Source organism: Peromyscus leucopus, chromosome 1, assembly GCF_004664715.2.
Source record: "Peromyscus leucopus breed LL Stock chromosome 1, UCI_PerLeu_2.1, whole genome shotgun sequence".
NCBI lineage: Eukaryota > Metazoa > Chordata > Mammalia > Rodentia > Cricetidae > Peromyscus > Peromyscus leucopus.
The window spans coordinates 108,115,304-108,137,172 of record NC_051063.1 but is presented as its reverse complement, the minus strand read 5'-3'; the positions used below and the strand labels follow the sequence as shown (position 1 = coordinate 108,137,172).

General features: G+C 39.7%; 1 protein-coding gene across 1 annotated transcript in view; it reads left to right on the top strand.

The window, feature by feature from the left end:
• The window catches only part of LOC114681477 (probable asparagine--tRNA ligase, mitochondrial), a 91,240-nt gene that overhangs the window by 52,569 nt on the left and 16,802 nt on the right, over positions 1-21,869 (top strand). Inside the window, 4 exon segments of the mRNA XM_028854984.2 lie at positions 7,569-7,698; positions 14,361-14,459; positions 14,565-14,602; positions 18,488-18,554. Coding sequence (XP_028710817.1) covers positions 7,569-7,698; positions 14,361-14,459; positions 14,565-14,602; positions 18,488-18,554 — 334 coding nt within the window.

The window sequence follows — 21,869 nt, the reverse complement described above, 5'->3', positions numbered from 1 at the left end:
AGTGCCTAGATCAGTCCATGTAGGCTCTCTGGTTGTCTGTTCAGTCTCTGCGAGCCCCTATGAGCCCAGGCTAGTTAATTCTGTGGGTTTTCTTGTGGTGTACTTGACCCCTCTGGCTCCTACACTCCTTCCTCCCCATCTTCTGCAGGATTTCCCGAACTCCACCTACTGTTTGGCTGTGGGTCTGCATCATTCATCAGTTGGTGGACAAAGCCTCTCTGATGACAATTGGGTTAGTCACCAGTCTGGTCACAGGAGATGGCAGTTCGGGGTATGTATCCACTATTGCTAGGAGCCTTAGCTGGGTCATCCTTGTAGATTCCTGGAGATTCCCTTGTGCCAGGTTTTTAACCTGTCTCCAAAATGCCCCCTTTCTAGTAGTCTTTTTTAGTACTCTCCCCTTCATCCCCCCCTCCAACCTGATGGCTCATGTTCCCATCCCCACCGCCCTCAGTTCACTCACGAAATCTCTTCTATTTCCCCTTCCAGGAGATCCATGCATCTGCCCATGAACCCTCCTTATTACCTAGTCTCTCTGGGTCTGTGAATTGTGTATGGTTATCCTTTATTTTACAGCTAATATCCACTCGTGAGGGAGTACATACCGTGAATGTTAGTATTTAATAAAGAGAAGAATAAGTAGCATGTAAAAAGAAGAGACAGAGACCACGTAGGTAGGAGAAAAAACTAAGAGAATGCAATGCTAGTGTTTCAAACAGACGGAATGTCTGGAGTAACAAATGAAGCCCATTTATCCCTTATCATGGAGTACAGGGAAGGCTCTTCATGTTCTGGCTGCTGCCACCTCCTTGACCTCACCCTTCCCGTCACCCTGCACCGCCTGCTCCTGCTTTTAGTGCGTGTCAGGCTCTTTGCTGTCGCACAACCCAAGTGCCCGTGCTCCCTTTGCTGGATGTCCTTTTTAATCGGGCACTGAAGCCCTTGAGACTGGAGTTGCCAGGGGTTTGTTGTATTTCATCATGTGATTAAAATTAAAGTTTGCTTGGGCCTCAATTTCTGTTCCAAGTAAAACATTAAAGATGAGTTAAAGAAAATGAATCTTTTCCTGACATTTATTTATTGTGTTTGTGTCTGTATGTATACACACACACAAGTGGAAGTTAGAGGGTAGATTATGTTGGTTCTCTTCTGCCATGTGGGTCCTGGGAATTTAAGTCAGGCTTGTTCCTGCACCCACAAAACCATCTCACTTGCCTGTAAAACTTTGAATATATGTCAGTGATAGCACAGAAGAACTTTGACTTCCAGAAAGCAGTCTTTCCCTAAAGCATCTGGCATATTGAGATGATAAGGCTACATTTTACACTTTCTACAAATGCAAGATAGAATAATGGGAGAAAGCTGAAAAAGAAGTGTCTGGAATCTACTCTTGGACATGTGTCAATAATGAATGACAAATGCATTACAGTATTAATAATCGCATTGGACACAAGATAGCAAATAGACTGTCTTTCTGCATTGCTGAACATTGAACTTGGGTCCTTGTGCATTCTTTTTAAACTTTTTATTTTAGGCTCAGTAAGCTGTCCCGGCTACCCTTAAACTTGCTCTGTAGCTCAGGCAGGCCTTGATTTTGTACTTTCTTGCCTTAACTTCCACACTTGCTGGGGTGACAGGCAAGTGTTAGGCAGCTGACAGTCACTTTCTCCCATCCAACCACTAACCAGATGGGGTGAGATCAGGCGCTTTCTGAGTGGTAGAGAAAACACTTAACAGTGCCTGTACAGTAGAGGGTAACAGGAGGCTGGGGGATTACCAGGGGTGCGGACTGATGTCATACTGATTAAGTTCTCCAGCTAAAGAACAGAAAATCCTGTATTCTCTCTAACTATGAAGCTTAGTTCTTCAGAAAGAATAAGTGGTCACATCCAGTGACCATTTTATGCTATTCTCCTTAGCAACCTGGGGCTTCAGAAAACTCCATGAGAGGAAAAGTGACCCCTGTAGAGCCTTCTCTATAATTTCACTTTTTTTCCCCAAAAAGCCAGTTTTTGTAGCTATCTTGATTGATGTGTATTGAACGTACTTTTGTTATCTTAAACACCCACTCTAAGCTCAAGATTTTCCTTATATAGCTCTCATCTCTCCATAATGCAACACAAAATGGTTTTTATTGCTGACTATTTTCTGCTGGGCTCTTCACAGCAGTCCCGACCTTACCTGGTTTGGGGTCTTATTTTAGAAATGGCCTTGTTCTCTGGTTTTATTTTAAATGGTGGTTGGTTTAAGCTTTACACACTTGATCTAACCAAAAGCCAAAATCAGTTTTTAAGCCTTGTTGCAAAAAGGCATCATGACTATGGAAGACTGAAAAAGAAAAAAAAAATGGAATAAATTAAAATGAATGCTTACATGCAGATCCAGAAACAAAATTATTGCAAAATACACTCTAGATCCATACCAAGCCTCCCCACCTGTAAGAGTTTGAAGACCAGAAAGGCTGACTCACTTGCTACAATTATAACACTGGTAATGAGAATATGTTATTTTTGTTGTTTTCATGAAAGACAAACATATGGTTCTGGTTCTAACATACAAGTTGTTCATAAAGGCAGTACGACCACCACTACCTATTTGTCTTTGACAAGGGAGAATGTACTATAAACTTTTCTTTCTAATTTTCTGAGCTTATGAATATTTACTTAGTAGCAGTTTTATTGTCATCGTTGGCTGTAGTATAACAGTGTATCTGGACTTGAGTCTAGCCTTGACTCTGAGACTTGTGGGAAAGCTTCTTAACCACTATGAACTTCAATTTCTTGTTCTGGAAAACAAGCAGTTAATAACATATACATTAAGTAATACATATATATAATACATATAATATAAGCAATAATAAGCAATATACATGCATACAAATACATATCATGTATATAATAAATAAGCAATAATACATATACATGTATATATACATATAAATAAGCAATAATACATATACATGTACATATAGTCACAAATAAAAACAATCAATAAATATAGCATGTATACATATAAACATAGCAATAATGCATATACATGTACATATATCACATATAAAAATCATAATACAGATATACATATAAACAAGCAATAAATATATACATGTACATATACATATAAATAAGCAATAATACATATACATGTATATATAGTCCATATAAACATAGCAGATAATATACATGTATATAACATATCAACAAACAATCATATAGTACGTTTAATACAATCACAAGCAGTAATACTCTGCATATGAGTCATCTCTGAGAGATACTATAAGGCAGTTCTATTAACCGCTACAAGATGTTCACCTAACCCATGAAGGTCACCCTCAATAGTGGCCCCCACCAATTACTACTATTAATGTCACTATTTTATAAGGAAATGCTGGGTGCCCATGTAGGGTGACCATTATTTCATGGCTTAAATTGCCCACAAGTTGGATGCTGAATTAGTCATTTTTTTTCATATACCTTCTAGCTTATTTTATCTTTCTGTTAATCCAAAGTAAGAGCTATTGTCACCATTTCTGGCTTAGGGTGTTACTTAAATCTTGATCATCTCCATCAGAGCCAGATTTTTACTATAACTAAAACCTCTGAGGCCAGGGATGCAGTTCAGTTGGTAGAATGGGTGTCTGCCACGAACAAAACTCTTGAGTTTGATTCATTAGCACTGCATAAACTGGACCTGGTGCTGCGTGCCTGTTATCGTTGTCCCAGCACTGGGATGGTAGAGGCAGGAGGACCAGAAGTTAGGAATTATCCTCAACTACATAATAAATAAATAAACAACTATTGCTACCTATCCCATAGCTTCCTACCTAGAATTGCCCTTATGACTTGAATTTAGGGTTGTTTTTTTTTTTTGTACCTAATTCCTTAACACAAACAGCATGCATCTTTTGAATAATAAACCTTTCCTTATATTCAGAACTTCCAAAGTATATTTTAGCTGTGCTGATAGTTTATTCATTTGAAAATTTCAAATACACTTGACTGTTAGCATTTCTGTTTATACAATGTATCCTTGTGAGACATACCAGAATTACCATTTTTAAGAAGTAGCTGTTATTGGCAGCCCATCTTGGAGAGCCTAGCTCTAAACTGGAAACTCAGCTTGTACCGTTTGGAGTTATGCTTGGAGCAGATCAGAATCATTTGACCCATTTTAATACCTATTTCAGCATCCATTTTCAGTACTAAGGAGCAGCCTGAAAAAGTATCTGAGTGTTTTGCTCTTTGTCATGTTGCTGTATGAGGATGCTTCGCCTTCCCAGTGGATGCTGAGGAAGCCTGTCATCATCGTTAGTGCTCATTCAATGTGAACACCTGTTTTAACTAGGCACTGGAGATGCAAACATGAATAAACATGATTCCTGTTCTGGAAAATTTCATAGTTTTCTGAGGGAGAGGGGGATATTTTAAAAACCTAATTATATGTCAAGTAAGACACTTTTATATAATAATATATGGATAAAATGTTATAGTGATGTACAGGAGGGATAATAAGTTGGGAGAGGAGTGATAGAATTTCAAAAATGAAATGATATTTAGGGAAATTTTGGAGGTTGGGTGGAGTTTGTGTTTAGAGAGAGAAGAGCAAGGGTGGATCGAGAAAGATATTCTATGCAGAAACGTACGGCTTGCAGCATGCTTAGGTAAGGAGAATGTCTTCAGAGGGCTACTGAAAAACTGCATGAGGAGAGAAGAGATTTGAATTTTATCCTCTTGTGACAATCATTGAAGATTTTTAAATTTGACTGACGTAATCAGATTCGACTTTGAGAACTCATAGTAGTTTGGAATCAGAGGAAGACAGGACGCAAGGAACCAGTCAAAAAATGTATTTGTGCCTGGTGGTAGTGATGCACGCCTTTAATCCCAGCATTCAGGAGGCAGAGACAGGCAGATCTCTGTGAGTTCAAGGCTAGCCTGGTCTACAGAGTGAGTTCTAGGACAGCCAGGGCTGTTACACAGAGAAAGCCTGTCTCAACTCCCCCTGGGAAGCTGTGTCTAGATTTTTGCGAGTTCAGTGGCAGCTTGGACTGCATAAACGACCCTGTCTCAAACAATGGCATCAAAACAAAAAACAAAAAAACAAAAAAACACTTATTTTCCAAGCAGAAGACAGAAGTGTATGCTGGCAACCACTGCGAGATAAGAGAAGAGTCACTAGATTTGAGAGTGTTTTGTAAAATATCAAGTGAATTTTGTGATGAAAATGGTGCTGGACCTGTTGCAATAAGGGGTCAGGGGAGTGAGGTCTAGCTTAGTGGCTAGTAGATTAGCAGAGCTGGAGAAATGTTAAAAATAAAATGAGGATTGTTTCATTCCACACATGGTAGATTTCGCCTTCTTAGGAACATTCCAGTAGGCAGGTCTGGATCTGAATCTTGGAGAGAGAGGTAACTGTAGTATATTTTGATTCTTTTTTTCACTGTTTATTTTCCAATAAATGCTAGGGTTCTCAAACGTTTACTGATTTTGGTCTCAAGAAGGTGATTGCAGAATCAAAACATAAATTCCTAAGCTTCTGATAACTGAAAGGCCGTTGAAAGAAAAAAATTATAGGTTTCTATTATATAGTTATTTCAGCCTTTAATTTCTTAAAATATCTTTGGGGGAAATGGCATCTATTTTTAATTCATGATTTTTCTATACTGAGTGTACTGACTGTGACAAATGAAGTCAGTTCAGGATCACAGATAAGGGATCCTTAAACCTTTCGTTTTGTTGGTGCAAAAACAAAATTTAAATTGAATCCTTAATAAATACTCACTCTTAATTTATATGCTTATCTAATATCAGCTGTAGCTTGGTGAATGTGAGGGAAACTAATACATATTAAAGAATGAAGCCACAGCATCACCTCTAGAGGAAGTTAAAAACCAGGGGACTCCCCCATTTAAATAATGGAGCTGTGTTCCTTCTGAATTGAGAGGGTTGTAGACAGTTCTTTAAAAATCTTCCTAACCCCAAATTTGATGTCAAACAAAAGATACAGGTGGTTGTAAAGGATTTAAGCAGGCTTTAAATAGGTGAATTGTTACGATTTTTAGATGATCTTTTATGTTTTCTCTGACAGTTTCATACATGATACAGTATGTCTTGATTATACCCACCGCAACTCTCACCTCACCCTTCTGAGGAACACCTCCCAACATAACCCCTTCCTTTTACCTCCACCCCACCCCACCCCTGCGTGCGTGGCGTGCGCTGCCTGTCTGTCCGTCTGTCTGTCACCCCTTGAGTCCAGCTAGTGTTTGCCTCCTGGTCTTGACCACAGCTGCCGTGAATTCACGAGTGCAGTGATCACGTCGTGTCCAGAAAACCACATGTCCAGCTCGCCTTTCTGTTACCTGGCTCTTAACGTTCCTACTGCCACATCTTTGATGTTTCCTGAGCCTGGTGGCAGGGAGTTGATACAGATGTCCCTTTAGGAATAAGCACTCAACAGTTACTTATTCTGAGCACTTTGACTAGTTATGGGTCTCTGTATTATGGCCCACAGCAGAAAAAAGGCTTCTCTGGACAAAGTTGAGAACAGCACACTAATCAGTGGTCTAAACATATTTATGAAGTAATTTAACAACATGTCCATTTAACAAAACAATAATAGGTTCTCCTTAGGGCCTATGACCTTCCACACGTGGGCTTTGGGCCAGGTTTATAGTACAAGGCATAAATTCACTCCTGTGGAGCTGGCCTGAGGTCCAGTCAGAAAGCAGTTGGTTACCCCCATATGGTCATACCACTGTTGTGCCAGTGGTCGGTCAGTATTGTAACATTCTGGGTCCAGGACTGGGTAAGACCATTGATGTTTTTCCCCAGTGGCTTGCATTGCACCATCTAGCACTCTGACAACTACTTAGCAAGGAGAAAGTTTTCAATTCAGTTCCAGCTTGATTTCTCTGTACCCTTGCAGCTAAGATGAGTTGTGTCTTTGACAATAGGGTCTTATAGACTAACTTTGGTGAACAGCAAGAGCAGTGGCAATAACCTGTGTTGTTTTGGGGCCTCTGGGCTCTCCTACATCACCAGCTCAAAGGGAAGCATCCCATGCTTGGTACTGAGATTTTCATTTAATAACCTATGTCTACCAAGGGGTGCTACATATTTATGACATCCTTTCTTTGTGTATTTAAAAAATAAGTTGAGCACACCTTATCCACATGAAATTCTAGTTGTCGTTGTTACTAACTCAATTCTGTTTCTTGAGCTGGGATACTTTTCCTTTACTTTGTTCTTACTGCAGTGAAATGTAGTTGCCTGCTGTTTTAAGGCAGCTTCGGTAGAGTGCACCCAGAAGTGGTTTGTTTCTATATTTAGAAAACCATAGGGTTTATAAAGCAGTTGCAGATTCCTTTGGGATAAAATGTTTCTATAAATGTAACATTTTTAATGAAACTATTATTATCCCCCATTAGAGAAATAGAGCAGCTAATATATGTGGGTTTTATGGCACAGCATAGATGCAAAACATATTTTCTTAAAGAGCTAAGGGTATTTTAAATACTTAACAATTAATCGTGTGTATTCTATTTTTATGTTCTTAATCTTAAATTGCAGAGCTTTTACCCAAGTATTTACCTTTGGCCACGTTCCGAGCTGAGAATTCTCAGAGCCGAGACACTTGGCTGAATTTTATATGGTTGAAGCAGAGATTTCTTTTGTTGAAAGCCTTCAGGATCTCATGCAGGTAAGTATACAGTTTGTCATTTTCAGGAATCTCTGACATTACAGTCCTCCTGCACTATAGAGATTCATGGGGTGGAGAAAAAAAAAACATCTATTTGATTAAGATACTTTAATTCCTACTTCACAGAACAGTTGGGAATTGGGCAGATGGTGGAGAGGGAGAGTGTGTGTGTGTGTGTGTGTGTGTGTGTGTGTGTGTGTATGTATGTGTGAGTGATACTTAGTAATCACGAAGAAATAATTAACTTACTATTTTAAATTCTCTGTCAATGATATTTGGTTATTCACTCTCATAGTTTGGATTTATAACTATGTTTAGTTTAGCAATTCTTGTTAGCTTTACTTTCTATTCTGTGTGTATCTTATACTCCTATTCACCCCGTAAATGATTTTTTGCTTTTCAAGACAGGGATTTCTCTGTGTAACAGCCCTGGCTGTCCTGGAACTCATTCTGTAGACCAGGCTGGCCTTGAACTCACAGAGATCTGCCTGCCTCTGCCTCCCAAGTGCTGGATTAAAGGTGTGCACCACCATTACCTGGCTGTAAATGACCATTTTAAAGCATGGGCACTACAGGCAGGATAGAGTCATGACCTTACACGGCCCCTTCTTTTTCTAATAAACTCTGTGACAGATTTATTGCCAGTGGAGTTCTTTTCTTTTTTAATCATCTATATGGGGGAGGGAGGGAGGGAGGGAGGGGGAGGGAGGGAGGGAGGAGGGAGGGAGAATGAATGCTCAATAGGCCAGTGATGTTGGATCCCCCTGGAGCTCAAGTTATAGGCAGTTGTAAGCCGTCCATCATAGGTGCTGGGCACTGAACTTGGGTCTTCAGTGAATAACAACTGAGTCATCTCTCTACCTCAGGTTTTTGTTTTTAAGATTTATTTTATATGTGTGAGTGTTTTACCTGTATGTATGTATGTATATGCACCACATATGTGCCTGGTGCCAGCAGAAGCCAGAATAGGGTGTCAGAGCTATTGAACCTAGTGCTGTAAACAGTTGTGAGCTACCATGTGGGTACCAAGAGTCACCCAGGTAAGAATGGCAAGTGCTCTCCACTGCTGAGCCATCTCTCCAGCCCCGGCTGTTAGAGGTTTTAAGGAGCTTTTGAGAACAGGGTCTATAAGGAAAGGATTGGAAAAGCATTGAGTAGAGGGGAAGTTGAACTGTGGTGCATTTAGCGAGACCTCTACCTTTTCTATGAGGAAGTTAGGAGCTAAAAACAACTTTCCCTTAGGAGAATAGGGGCATGGGCATTTGTGCTTTTTCCTATCAACCAGTTATTTGACATGGTTAACTAGCCTCAAAGAACATAACCTTGAGTAAGGCAGTGCCTTTGGGCTGACAGTTCCTCAAGAGTCCATCAGCAGTGAACATTGCCAGGTAGCATATTGGGCCATGCATTTGTAATACCTTCCACTGACTTTTTTAGATCAGCATCACCCATGGGACATTTCTGCTTATCCCTACAGGTGGTGATGGGCAGAGTAATTACTGCTGGTATGTAATGGCTAAAGACAGAGATGCTGTTCAACATCCTATCACTCACAGAATTAATTCTCCTCCCCAGAAGAATTATGTAGTTCAAATGTTAATAGTGCCTCTGGAATAACCCTGATGCTGACCCTAGGGAGTTAAGCTCTGAGCCTTAAAAGACAGTATGTGTTCCTTAAGCTGTTTTATTTGAGCTCACCACCCAGTGTCTTTTCTTCACTTAGATACTGAGAGCATCGTAAGGAAAGGAACCACTTACTCTCAGATCGCTCTGTATCTGCCTCCACTGCACTTAGACTGCCTCAGCAAACATGCCAAAGGGAAAGGTTATGAAGATGACATACATGTAAATTGTTTGACACATGACAGGATTGCAAAAACCTTTATTTCCTCAAGGTTTTTTCATAAGAACATTGAGAAATGGATATGTAAATACCACTGTAGGAAATGTAAACAGAATTCAGCTCCAGATTTTCAGAAAGTGGTTAAAGGCACTTGCTGCCAAGCCCAATAACTAAAGTTTGATCCCTGGGACCCACATGGTGGAAGGCAAGAACTGATTCCCGCTGACCTTCACAGAGATACCATAACATCACAAAATTAATCAAAAATGTGATAATGGGGCCTGGAGATGGTTCTGTGGTTAAGAACAGTGGCTACTCTTCCGAAGGACCTGGGTTTGATTCCCAGCATCCACATGGCAGCGCACAACCATCTGTAACTCCAGTTCCAGGGGATCTGATGCCTTCTTCTGGCCCCCACAAGCATCAGGCACGTACATGGTGTGCAGTTGTACGTATAAACAAAACACCCATACATCTAAAATAAAAAATAAATATTTTTAAAAATGTAATAACATTGCCGGGGAGTGGTGGTGCACGCTTTTAATCCCAGCACTTGGGAGGATTGTAATAACAAAATTTAAAATGTATCATTCCATTCTGTTTTTCTCTCTCATTCATTCATTCACTATTATTGTGGTTGTTTATAGATATTTTAGCTAATGGGTTTTTGGTTTTGGTTTTGGTTTTGGTTTTGTTTTGTGTAGGTTTGTTTGTTTGTTTTTGGTTTTTGGTTTTTTGGACAGGGTTTCTCTGTGTAACAGCCTTGGCTGCCCGGGAACTAGATTTGTAGACCAGGTTGGCCTGGAACTCACAGAGATCCACTACCTCTGCCTCCAGAGTGGTTGGAGATTAAAAGCATGAGCCACCAAGCCAGACTGCTGAGGGATTCTTAAGTACTAATGTCCAAGAATAATGTGAACCAGAACAGTATAGTCATTTTATCCAAAGCATTACCACCTAAGATACTCTTACTGGTGTTATTTCATATATATTTCAAAATAAGTTTGGGAGCCATAAATTAGATTAGATGACCCCAGAGATGAGCAGTTCTGTGTCCAGTTGCTTTAGATGAAGTGGTCTGGGCGTGGAGACAGCCATGCTTACACTCTGAGAAGCATGCAGTGGCTTCCTATGACAATGCTGATTTATGTCTGTTTTATTAGCACCGTGTTCATTTAAACTTTAAGTTTTAAGGCATGTGTCCACCTCTGTTACTATGACTGCAGTCAAAATACAGAACAATTTTGGTATTACAAAACAACTCCCGACTGCTGCTGCCTTCCATTCTAACCCCTCCCACGGCCAACCGCTGTCTGCCCTGTCTCTCTTAAGTAATTTGCCCTTTGTAGAATGTCAAGTGAGCTTCAGTGAAGTACACGTATCCTGACTGTCTCCTGCCACTTCGTATACTGTGTACCACATTCTCCTGTTTTCTGGGTAGTGCCCTGATGCAGATGCAGCTCAGTTGTTTACCATTCTCATTGGAGAACATTTGATATAGTTGAGTCTTTAAAAGCAATGAGAAAAGTTGGTATAAACCTCCATGGGCAGGTTCACACAGGTGAACATAGTTTTCATCTCTCTTGGGTGAGGCTCTAGGAGTGAGGTTTTTTTTCAAGAACCTGTCTGATTTACAAAGTGACTTTACTCTTTTGCATTTCTACAAGGAATATGCAAACACCAGTTTGTCTGCTCATCACCAGTACTTAGTCAGGGAGGTGTTTGTGTACGTGAGTCGGTGAAAGACAGGGACAGATAGGCGCGCGCACACGCGCACGCACACACACACACACACACACACACACCCCACACACACGTGTGTGTTCACACAGAGAATGAATCAGTGTGTGAATCTGTTAGCTATGCATCAGCATCATATTATGGTTTCATTTTGTATTTCCCCAGTATCTCTTGAGGCTTTCTATGTTACACATCTTTTCATTTGCCTACTAGCCATCAATTTCTAGTCTTTGGTCAAGTTGTTTGTTTTCTTCTTTTTGAGCTTTGATGTTTTTGGTTTTTTGAGACAGGGTGTCACTATGTAGCCCTGGATGGCCTTGAGCTCAGAGCTCTGGCCCTTTCTACTTCCTGAGTGCTGGGAAGGTGTGCACCACCATACCTGTCCCTTTGTTGTTGAGCTTTGAAATGTTTTCATTTTCAAATGTAAATTCCTTTTCCAGATACATAATTTGCAAGTATTTCTCCTGATGTGGGTGCTTGTCTTTTCCCTCTCCTAACAATATCATACACAGAGAAAAAGGTTTTATCTTTGGTGATCATTAATTTGCCAATTTAGAACTGGCACACATCTACAATCCTCGACTTAGAAGGGAGAGGCAGGAAGATTATAAGGTCCAGGCTAGCCTAAACTACAAAATGAGGCTTCTTCAAAAAGACAAAACAAAAATTACCATAAAATAAAAATCTCGCCGGGCGGTGGTGGCGCACACCTTTAATCCCAGCACTCGGGAGGCAGAGCCAGGCGGATCTCTGTGAGTTCGAGGCCAGCCTGGACTACCAAGTGAGTTCCAGGAAAGGCGCAAAGCTACACAGAGAAACCCTGTCTCGAAAAACCAAAAAAAAAAAATAAATAAAAATCTCAAAAATGTACAAGTACCCACGGTTCATAGGATATGGTGGCACACACCATTTCTTCTGTTCTATTTGGTGCATTTAAGTTTTGACTTGGAATGTTACAAAAAAAATTTTTTTGTTTCCTTCATGAATTATAAGTAATTACTAAAGACTACTTTAGTAAATTTTAAAAACATCTTATACTCAACCCTTCACCCTAGTTTCTGGTTTTATCAGATGTAGTATTTATAGAACTTAGTCTGAAAGTCAGACTTGAGGAAGGAAGCAGAGGTTTCCATCTTCAAATTGCCTGCTCATAAGACAGCAATTTAACAACCCAGGTGGTCCAAGTCTTGTGTTCTTCCACAGTACAGAAGGACCACCCCGTCCGCCTGTTCTTTGCCCTCCTACTACGTGTGGGCTTTGTTAATAACTGAGGGATAGGACCCTTGTAAGCCATTTAGTCACCTGGCTGGCTGGCTGTCTCCCTGCTGTGTGGGAAGGTAATAGCAGCTAGAAGTGAAGGAAGGACCTTTCGCCACTGATTGCTCCTCCTTTTCAAGTCCTCTGACGACTCCTCTCTCCTTTGGATTGGTCTGCCCTTCTTTTCCTTTTAGAATTTAAACATTCGGTGTATGGTGTTTTAGGCATTTGGTTTTTTGAAACAGGATCTCATATATCAGAGAGTGATCTTGAACCCTTGATCCTGCCTCCGCCTCCCACGGGCTAGGGTTATATGTAGACGAATTACTAAATGGTCTTATTAATAAAAATCTCTGAGCCAGAAATTGGGGTTAAAGCCTGAGAGAGACCAGAGGAATAGGAAAAGCCACAGCTAACCTCACCTCACCAACTCCACAGCTTCCAAAGCAAGCTACTTCCTGTCTACCCACACCTGTATGCCTTTCTGGTCTGTTCTCTCATTTGCTCTCTCAGCCCAACTACATCACTTCCTCTTCCTGCCCAGCTCTGTCACTTCCTGTCTGTCTTTACAGACCTACAGACCTCCGTGGTTAGTGTTGGGATTAAAGGTGTGTATCACCGTACCTGGCTCTGTTCCCAGTGTGGCCTTGAACTCACAGAGATCCAGTCAGATCCCTGCCTCACAAGTGATAGGATCAAAGGCATGCGCTATCACTGCCTGACTCTTTGAGTGGCTGTTCTGTTCTCTGACCCCAGATACATCTATTGGGGTGCACAGTAAATCAGCCACAGTTATAGCTGTGCTGCTGCCACGCCTCCTATTGATGCAGTGCTGGGGAGCTAGGCAGCACTCCCCACTAAGCCATAGAGCCAGCCCTGTTCATAGTAATAGTTTACATCTTTACGATGGTTAAATATCTCTCCTCTCCTTAGACTGCAAAGCCCTCAGAAAGTTTGGCTTGGTTTTATCTATTCCCTCCAACTTTTTCTTTACTCCTATTTCATCTTGGGATTCTAACTTGCTTTTCTACCCCCAAATTAGTCATCATTGCTGTTTACACTATTGGTGACTTAGAAATGCAAACTCTTGGCTAGGTGTAGTGGCAGACTAATAATCCCAGCACTTTCTGTGAGTTTGAGGCCAGCCTGGTCTACATAGTAAGTTCCAGACCAGCCAGGGCTACACAGTGAGACGTATTCTCAAAAGAAATAAATTTAGTAAGTAAACCAATAAATAAATAATTTCAGAAATATTTTCTATTGTAGTCACTACTTCTTTCTAAGGAAAACATATCTCCCATGAGTCTTCCAGGGATATTCATGGTAGAATTAGTTCTTATATACTAATTTATGTTTTTATATTTTAACATCCAAAAGTATATATAATTATCATTTCAATGCATGTTGTTGCTTCTCAAGTTTCCAAGTTTCCTTTCATTTACCATTGACTGACCCAACTATGCAAAAAGTTCTCTCTTGACAAAATCTAATAACATATATATTTCTCTGAACCAGAAACTAACTAATACACAAGGTTATTTCATGTAATTCTCACAACACTCCAGTGAATGAAGTGCTGTGATTGTCTTAATTCTGTAAGTGAGTCCATTAATAAGTAAAGAGACACCAGTCAATGATAGCTGTTCATTTGAAAGCTCTTTTCAATACCAGTATTGATCTGACTTGTTCTAGTACATTCAGGGGTTAAGGAGCTTAATGGACTTTAGGTGCTGGAAGCTGGAGGGTGGCCTTTCAAGCCCTGAAGCTCGGTCGGGTTTTGTGTAAGACTGCTGTTCAGGCAGTTCTGTCTCGTTTCTCTTAGGTCATGGAGGAACTCTTCAAGGCTGCCACTGAGATGGTTCTCTCAAATTGTCCTGAAGATGTTGAACTGTGCCACAAATTCATAGCTCCTGGCCAGAAGGTAATACATTTGTGGATAAGGCCAAATTCATGGCACTTTAAGTATATTAATTATATATAATGGATATAATTACATTTAAATTTTGTTCTCTTTTGTCTTATCAAGGACAGACTAGAACATATGCTAAAAAACAACTTCCTAATGTAAGTAGAAATTACAATTTTTCTGGACTTTGCGCATACTTGGCCATTATATCACATGGAGTTATAATTTTTGTTTATATATATATATCTGTGTTTATGAAAACAGATTTGAGGAAAGACCCATATTCTAATTATTTTTTATTGCTCTTATACTTAATTCATAGTTAATAACTCATGTACCATTAATAATACATGAATTATAGCAAAATAAATGAACATAGTAATTATGATTTGTATTACTAAAATTCATACCTTGTACAGTAATCCCTTAGTATCCCTGAAGGTTGGTTCTCTGAACTCCGTGTATACTAAAATCTGAATAGTTAAGGCCCTCTATATAAAATGCCATACTTTTTGCATATAACCCATACACACCTTCATACCACAGAGTACCTGTAATATTTAATACATAATACTATACTAAGTATAACAAATAGTATGATTAGATCCCCAAACAGTTCAAGTAAATTATAGTGACTTTCCTTTTTTTCCTCAGAGCACTTGGGAAACAGTTTCTGGAAAGGCAAAGAAATATTCTTTATGCATATCAAGAAACATTCTTAGTAGAGAGACTTTGAAAAGCCCATTAAGGATATCCAGTATCAGAGCTGTAATCTAAACTTGAAAGCGATGCTTTAAATTAAGAGGGAGTGGGGGTGGGGGGAAAGTGGAGGAGATCGTTATCCCCAGAAGAAATATTAGAATTATTGTTTCCTCATAATGAAACAGTAGTGTAATAACTGTATAAAAACTGCTGCTTCTTAATATTTCTCAGTGTAATTGGTAGATCATTTGAAGTAATTGATGAACTAGAACATAGAACGTCCAAGGAAAGAACTTCAGACAAAATATTTTATGTGTACAAATACTTAAATTTTGAATGTATAACATTACAAAAATTAATCATGTGTTCTCATTAAGTTGAAGCAATTAGCATTACTAACTAGTAGAGTCAGAACTCAGTCCCCATTATCTTTTGTTCTGATGGAGCACATGATAATGCAAGTGTTGAATTCTAGCTTAGCAATTGTGGAAGCATAGGCTGAGGCAGCAGATCGGCTTCTTACTTCACAGGAGAGATCTCTGGCAAGTCACATGCATTCTCCCTAAGCTTCAGAGTCCCGTCTGCAGATACTCAACTTTTACATTATTATTACTCCCAAAACCTAATGCCACCACTATTTCCTTAGAAATTACACAGAGTGGAATTTGAAGAGAATGTTCATTTTATTTTTTTTTTTTTTTTTTTTTTTTTTTTTTTTTTTTTTTTGGTTTTTTCGAGACAGGGTTTCTCTGTGTAGCTTTGCGCCTTTCCTGGAGCTCACTTGGTAGCCCAGGCTGGCCTCGAACTCACAGAGATCCGCCTGGCTCTGCCTCCCGAGTGCTGGGATTAAAGGCGTGCGCCACCACGCCCGGCTGAGAATGTTCATTTTAAAACAAAATCTGTCACTCACTCAAAGCACATCTGGCTGTAGTTGCACCATAAAGACATTTTCTTGTTAGTTTGTATAGGTACAAAATTCAGAGCATAAGTTTGTACTGGTAGATTGAGCTCAGAGTCCTTCAGAAAGTTTTGTAGATTTTTTTTAATCATCCCAAATACTGTTGCAGTATTTTTTCTTATAATTTTCAAGGAAACTGGTATGTTCATATGCTACTAGTACATTCATGTGCTACTGGTATGTGTGCATTTTTATGACCTTTTGGAAGGGAGGCCAGTAAATTAATCAGTATACTTCAGAATACATAAAAAAATTACAAGTTTTGATCCAATAATCCTATCTTCTCAGTGTGTAAAAATTATTCAGTTGCGTTAGGTGTGTAGTCATGATTTATAGTAGCAAAAGATTAGAAACATCTGAAATACCATTAATGGGTAACTAAAGTAAATACACACACACACACACACATAATTAGAATGTTCTGTTTTAATTCAGACAATGAAGTTCTTGGACTGTGACTAGCTCAGTTAATAGAGAGCTTCTCTCTCATGCATGGAGATTGTCTATCATGTTCAGTTCTCAGCATCACATAAAACTGTATGTGGTGGCAGATGCTTGTAATCCCAGTGCTCAGGAAGCAGAGGCAGGGGGATCAGGAATTCAGGGTCACCCTCAGCTATATAGCATATTTGAAGCTAGCCAGGGCTACATGAGACCTTGTCTAGTAAAACAAGTTCTTCATCACAATACAAAAATCTATAACATATAATATTGAGTAAAATAAAAGTGCATATGATATATGCTCTGATATTTACTCAAATAGATGTTATGAATAATCACATATTTACTTATAATCTTCTAAAAGGATACACAAGGAAGTGGTAACAGTGAATACAGTATTTGAGAGGAGGTGCTGGGAAGATTTCACAATAGTTCAGAGCACTTGCTATTCTCGCAAAGGACTCAGATTCAATTCTCAGCACATGGAGTTACAGCAACCTTCTGTAACTCCAGTTCCAGAGGATCCAGCACCTTGTGGCCTCAATGGGAACCAGGCACACATGTGCTATACATGCATACATGCACACAGGTGCTCACAAGTACAACATTAAAAAAAAAAAACAAAAAAAGAAAAAAACAAAAAAAAAAACATGAGAGAAGGAAGTCAGCAACTGTGGAACAAGGTGGGAGATGTATGAGCTTTTATTTTCCTCCCTCCTTCTCTCTCTCCCTTTCTTCCTTCTTTTCTTCCTTCCCTTCCTCCTCCTCTCTTACCATCTTCCTTTCCCTTTGTAGCTCAGACTGACCTTGAACCCCTGGGCTCAAGCAGTCCTCCCATCTCAGCCTCTAGGTGTGCACACACATGTGATGGTATTTTCTCATGGTAGGCTTGTGAGTTCCTTACTGAGAAAACCAATGCGACTTTTCCTCAGCAGTCTTAGAATGCTTAGAGTACGTTAGCACGACTTCTCCCGAGGTCTGGAGAAGTGCTCATGATCTGACTACCAGTCTTGCTGCATTTCCTGGGATTTTTCCCCGTTGCTCAGTGTGCTCCAGTCACACTGACCTTTTTGTTCCTCCAGAGGGACAAACCGTTCCTCACTGAAGGCCCTGTACTTGGAATTCTTTTTGTCTAGTCTATTCCTCCCAGTTATTTTTATGGTTCATTTTCTTCATTTTCTGATGCAGGTTTCCATTCAAATGTCACCAACTAAGTGGGCCTTTCCTGAACGTGTTACCTAAAATGGTAACCCAGACACCTCCCTATTGTATTTTTCTTCGTAATGGCTACCTGGCACTGTTATTACTTGTTTACTTGCGGTCTCGGGGTCTCTCTCTCTCTCTCTCTCTCTCTCTCTCTCTCTCTCTCTCTCCCTCTCCCTCTCCCTCTCCCTCTCCCTCTCCCTCTCCCTCTCCCTCTCCCTCTCCCTCCCCCTCCCTTTCTCTCCCTCTCCCTCTCCCTCTCCTTCTCCCTCTCCCCCTCCCCCTCCCCCCCCACACACACCCCTTAGCTCAAGGAAGGAAGGGGCTTTATTTTTGTCTATAGTGTCTCTAGTACCTAGAATAATGCTTAGCATCTAGTGGCTGTGACATATATGTTTGCTCGATGAATAAATAATAAGTGATGACTTTTAGAAAAGTCTTTTGTTCTTTGAGCCTCAGTATTTCATACCTTTTTAGTAGAGAATTAGCGTAGCATGGGTATTGAGAGACTGCTTTCCATTGTGACTTTTGTTCGTGTTGCATGCCGGGCAAGAGTGAAGTTATTGAACAGCCACTTGTCTTCATGCAGATCACATTTTCCTAGGATTAGATCAGCCTAAATTTCCAATTACTTAGTACTCATTTATGACCTCACAGATTCCATTGGCGTCTTTATTTCTAGTCTAAAACGGCAGTCCCACTGTGTTAACCTTTCTACTTTTGCTTTGTTTTCTCCCAGCATGTCTTATACAGAGGCGGTTGAGATCTTAAAGCAAGCATCCCAGAATTTCACCTTTACCCCCAAGGTACTGTATGTGTATGTGTCCCTGTTATCTTTAGCTTCATTAAATAACTTTGTTTCTTTCATTAGTAATGTAAGTATTTGTGGATCTGTGCCTAGTATTTGTGAGTTTTTGTTAGACATGGTTATTAGTCATTTTGAATCCAGTCTCACTATGTTGCCCTGGCTGACCAGGAACTCCTTATGTAGACCAAGCTGGCCTAGAACTCACAAAATTCTGTTTCTATTTTTTGGAATAGTTTGAGGAGTATTAGCATAACTCTTCTTTGAAAGTCTGATAGGATTCTACACTAAAGCCATCTGGGTCTGGGCTTTTTGTGGTTGGGAGAATTTTCATGACTGCTTCTATTTCACTAGAAGTTATAAGTATTTTGAAGTTGCTTTTCTGTTGTTTCTGTTGTTGTTGATACCCGTCTTTAATCCACGGTGGTCTGACAGAGTGTTATTTCAGTTTTCTTTTTTCTGTTGAGACTTGCTTTGTGTCTGAGTATGTGATCAATTTTGGAAAGCTCCATGAGGTGCAGAGAAGAAGGTGTAGTCTTTTATGTTTGGAAGAAATGTTCTGTAGACATCTATTGTCTATTTGGTGTATGTCAGTTAGCTCTGGCATTTCTCTGTATAGTTTTTGTCTACAGGACTTGTCTATCGGCAAGAGTGGGATACTGAAATCTTCTAGTATCGGTGTGTGAGGGTCAGTATGTAATTTAAGCTGTAATAGTACTTCTTTCATGGACTTGGGTACCCTTGTCTTTAGAGCATAAATGTTAAAGCTTTTAATGTCCTCTTGGTAAATTTTTCCTTTGACGAGTATATAGTGTCCTTCCCTGTCTCTTCTGATTACTTTTGGTGTGAAGTCTGTTTTGTCAGATGTTAAAATGGCTATACCAGCTTGCTTTTTAGGTCAATTTGCTTGGAATATCTTTTTCTATCCTTTTACCCTGATGTGATATCTATCCTTGATGTTAATGTGTGTTCCTTAGATGCAGCAGAAGGATGGATCCTGTTTTCATATCCATTCTCTTAATCTTTGTCTTTTTATTGGGAAATTGAGACTATTAATGTTGAGAGATATCAATGAGTGGTATTTGTTGATTCTGTTTTATTTGGTTTTGGTGATTTTACTTATTGAGAGAGAGAGAGGGAGGGAAGGAGGGAGGGAGGGAGGAGGGAGGGAGGAGGGAGGGAGGGAGGGAGGCCAATTTTGATTGCTAGTCTGGGATTGTTTCTTTCATGTGTTTTCTGAGGTTGGAGTTTTCCTTCTGGCACCTTCTCTACAGCTGGATTTGTAGATAGATATTACTTAAATTTGGTTTTATGGAATGGTCTTATTTTCTCCATCTATTGTGATTAAAAGTTTTGCTGAGAAGAGTAGTCTGGGCTGGCATCTGTGGTCTCATATATCTGCACGACATATGTCCAGGCCCTTCTGACTTTTAGAGTCTCATTCAGAAGTTCAGTGTTATTCTGATAGGTCTGCTTTTACATGGTACTTGGTCTTTTTCTCTTGCAGCTTTTAATATTTTAATTTTAATACTTTCCTTGTTCTGTATGTTGTGTTATTATGATGTGCTATGGGGACTTTTTTTTTCCTGGTCCAATCTATTTGATGTTCTGTATGCTTCTTGTTCCTTTGTAGGCATCTCTTTCTTTAGGACATGAAAATTTCCTTCTGTGAATTTGTTGAAAATGTTATCTGTGCCTGTGACCTGGGTTTCTTCTCCTTCCTTTATTCCTATTATTCTTATATTTGGTGTTTTCATCGTCAGATTTCCTGGATGTTTTGTTCCAGGCCTTTTTTTAGATTTAACATTTTCATTGATCAAGATATCCATTTCCTCTATTGTATCTTCAATGTCCGAGATTCTCTCTTCCATCTCTTGTGATCTGTTGGTAAGGCTTGCCTCTGAGGTTCCTGTTTGCATTTCTAAATTCTTCATTTCTAGATTTCCCTCAGTTTGGGTTTTCTTTATTGATTCTATTTCCACTTTCTTGTCTTGAACTATTTTATTTCCTTCAGCTGTTCATATTTTCATAGGTTTTTTTTTTTAAGGGATTTATCCATTTCTTCTTTAAGGGCATCTATCATATTCATAAAGACAGTTTTAAAGTCCTTGTCTTCTGATTCAGCTACATTAAAATACTCCAGGCCTGCTGTGCTGTGGGGTTGCTGAGCTCTAACGGGGCATATTGTCCTGGCTGTTAGTGATTGTGTCTTCATGCAGGCATCTGAGTTTGGGAAAATTGTAATTCTAGGTGCTGATCTCTGGTCTTGTCTTTGTTGTGTGGGTGTTTTGTCGCTTGGTTTTTGTTGCCTTCTATGGCTCTTAGAAGAGTGCGGTGGCTCTGTGTTGTCTGGTAGGAAATTTTTCTGGAATCCTGATAGGTGTGGCCCCTGGGGGTTTCAGATAAAATGTGTTCCTAGGTGTTGGGAGCTGACACTTAGTAATGGAGATAGGCTGGGGGTGGGGCTGAGGCTGGATAGATCAATGAGTTGGGAATGGGAGATCTGTGTGATCCACTGGAGATGGGGGTGGGGTGCCTGCAGCAGGTAATTTGCTACAGAGCTGGGAGAGATGAAGATCTTCAGCTAGCATAACTGCTTCCCTGGCTGAAGTCCAGTAATGTTTTCCTTTTATGTTTGTTTGGTTGGGGTTTGTTCGTTTTTGTTTTGTTTTCTGAGACAGGGTTTCTCTGTGTAGCCCTGGTCATCCTGGTACTCACTTCATAGACCAGACTGGCCTTGAACTCAGAGATTTGCCTGCCTTTGCCTCCCACCACCTAACTGAGTAATGTTTTCTTATTCTTTCATTTTTCACCATCCACATTCCTTTATTATACATAATGTAACTGGTGTATGTTGCTTTTTTAAAATTGAATTTCTAGTAGATGTTTTTGATTGACACCAAAGAGAGACGGGGTAGGGAAAATACTGGTTGTATGATGATATTTCCTTTCTCCGTTAGCGACCTGTTGATTCAGCTTTATCTTCCTGTTAACTCATTTGTATGCTCATTTGGTGCAGATCTGTGCTTGTCATTCTGTGGCTGAGGAGATCTCTGTGCTTTCTGTGGCTGACCAAACATCTAAGAGACTGAGAACAAACTCATACTAACTTCAGCAGAAAAACCCAATAATACAAATAAATATCCTTGAATGGAGAATTGTAATGATTTTCATCTATCATTATAAAAGTAGGGGCAATTTTGTAATTTTTGTTTATGCATAACTGTTACATGTAGGTCAATCTTATTTAAGTAGGGGAAATTCCTCTTTGGAAAATAAATCTAAAATAGTTTTCCCTAATTAAGCATCTTGTTTA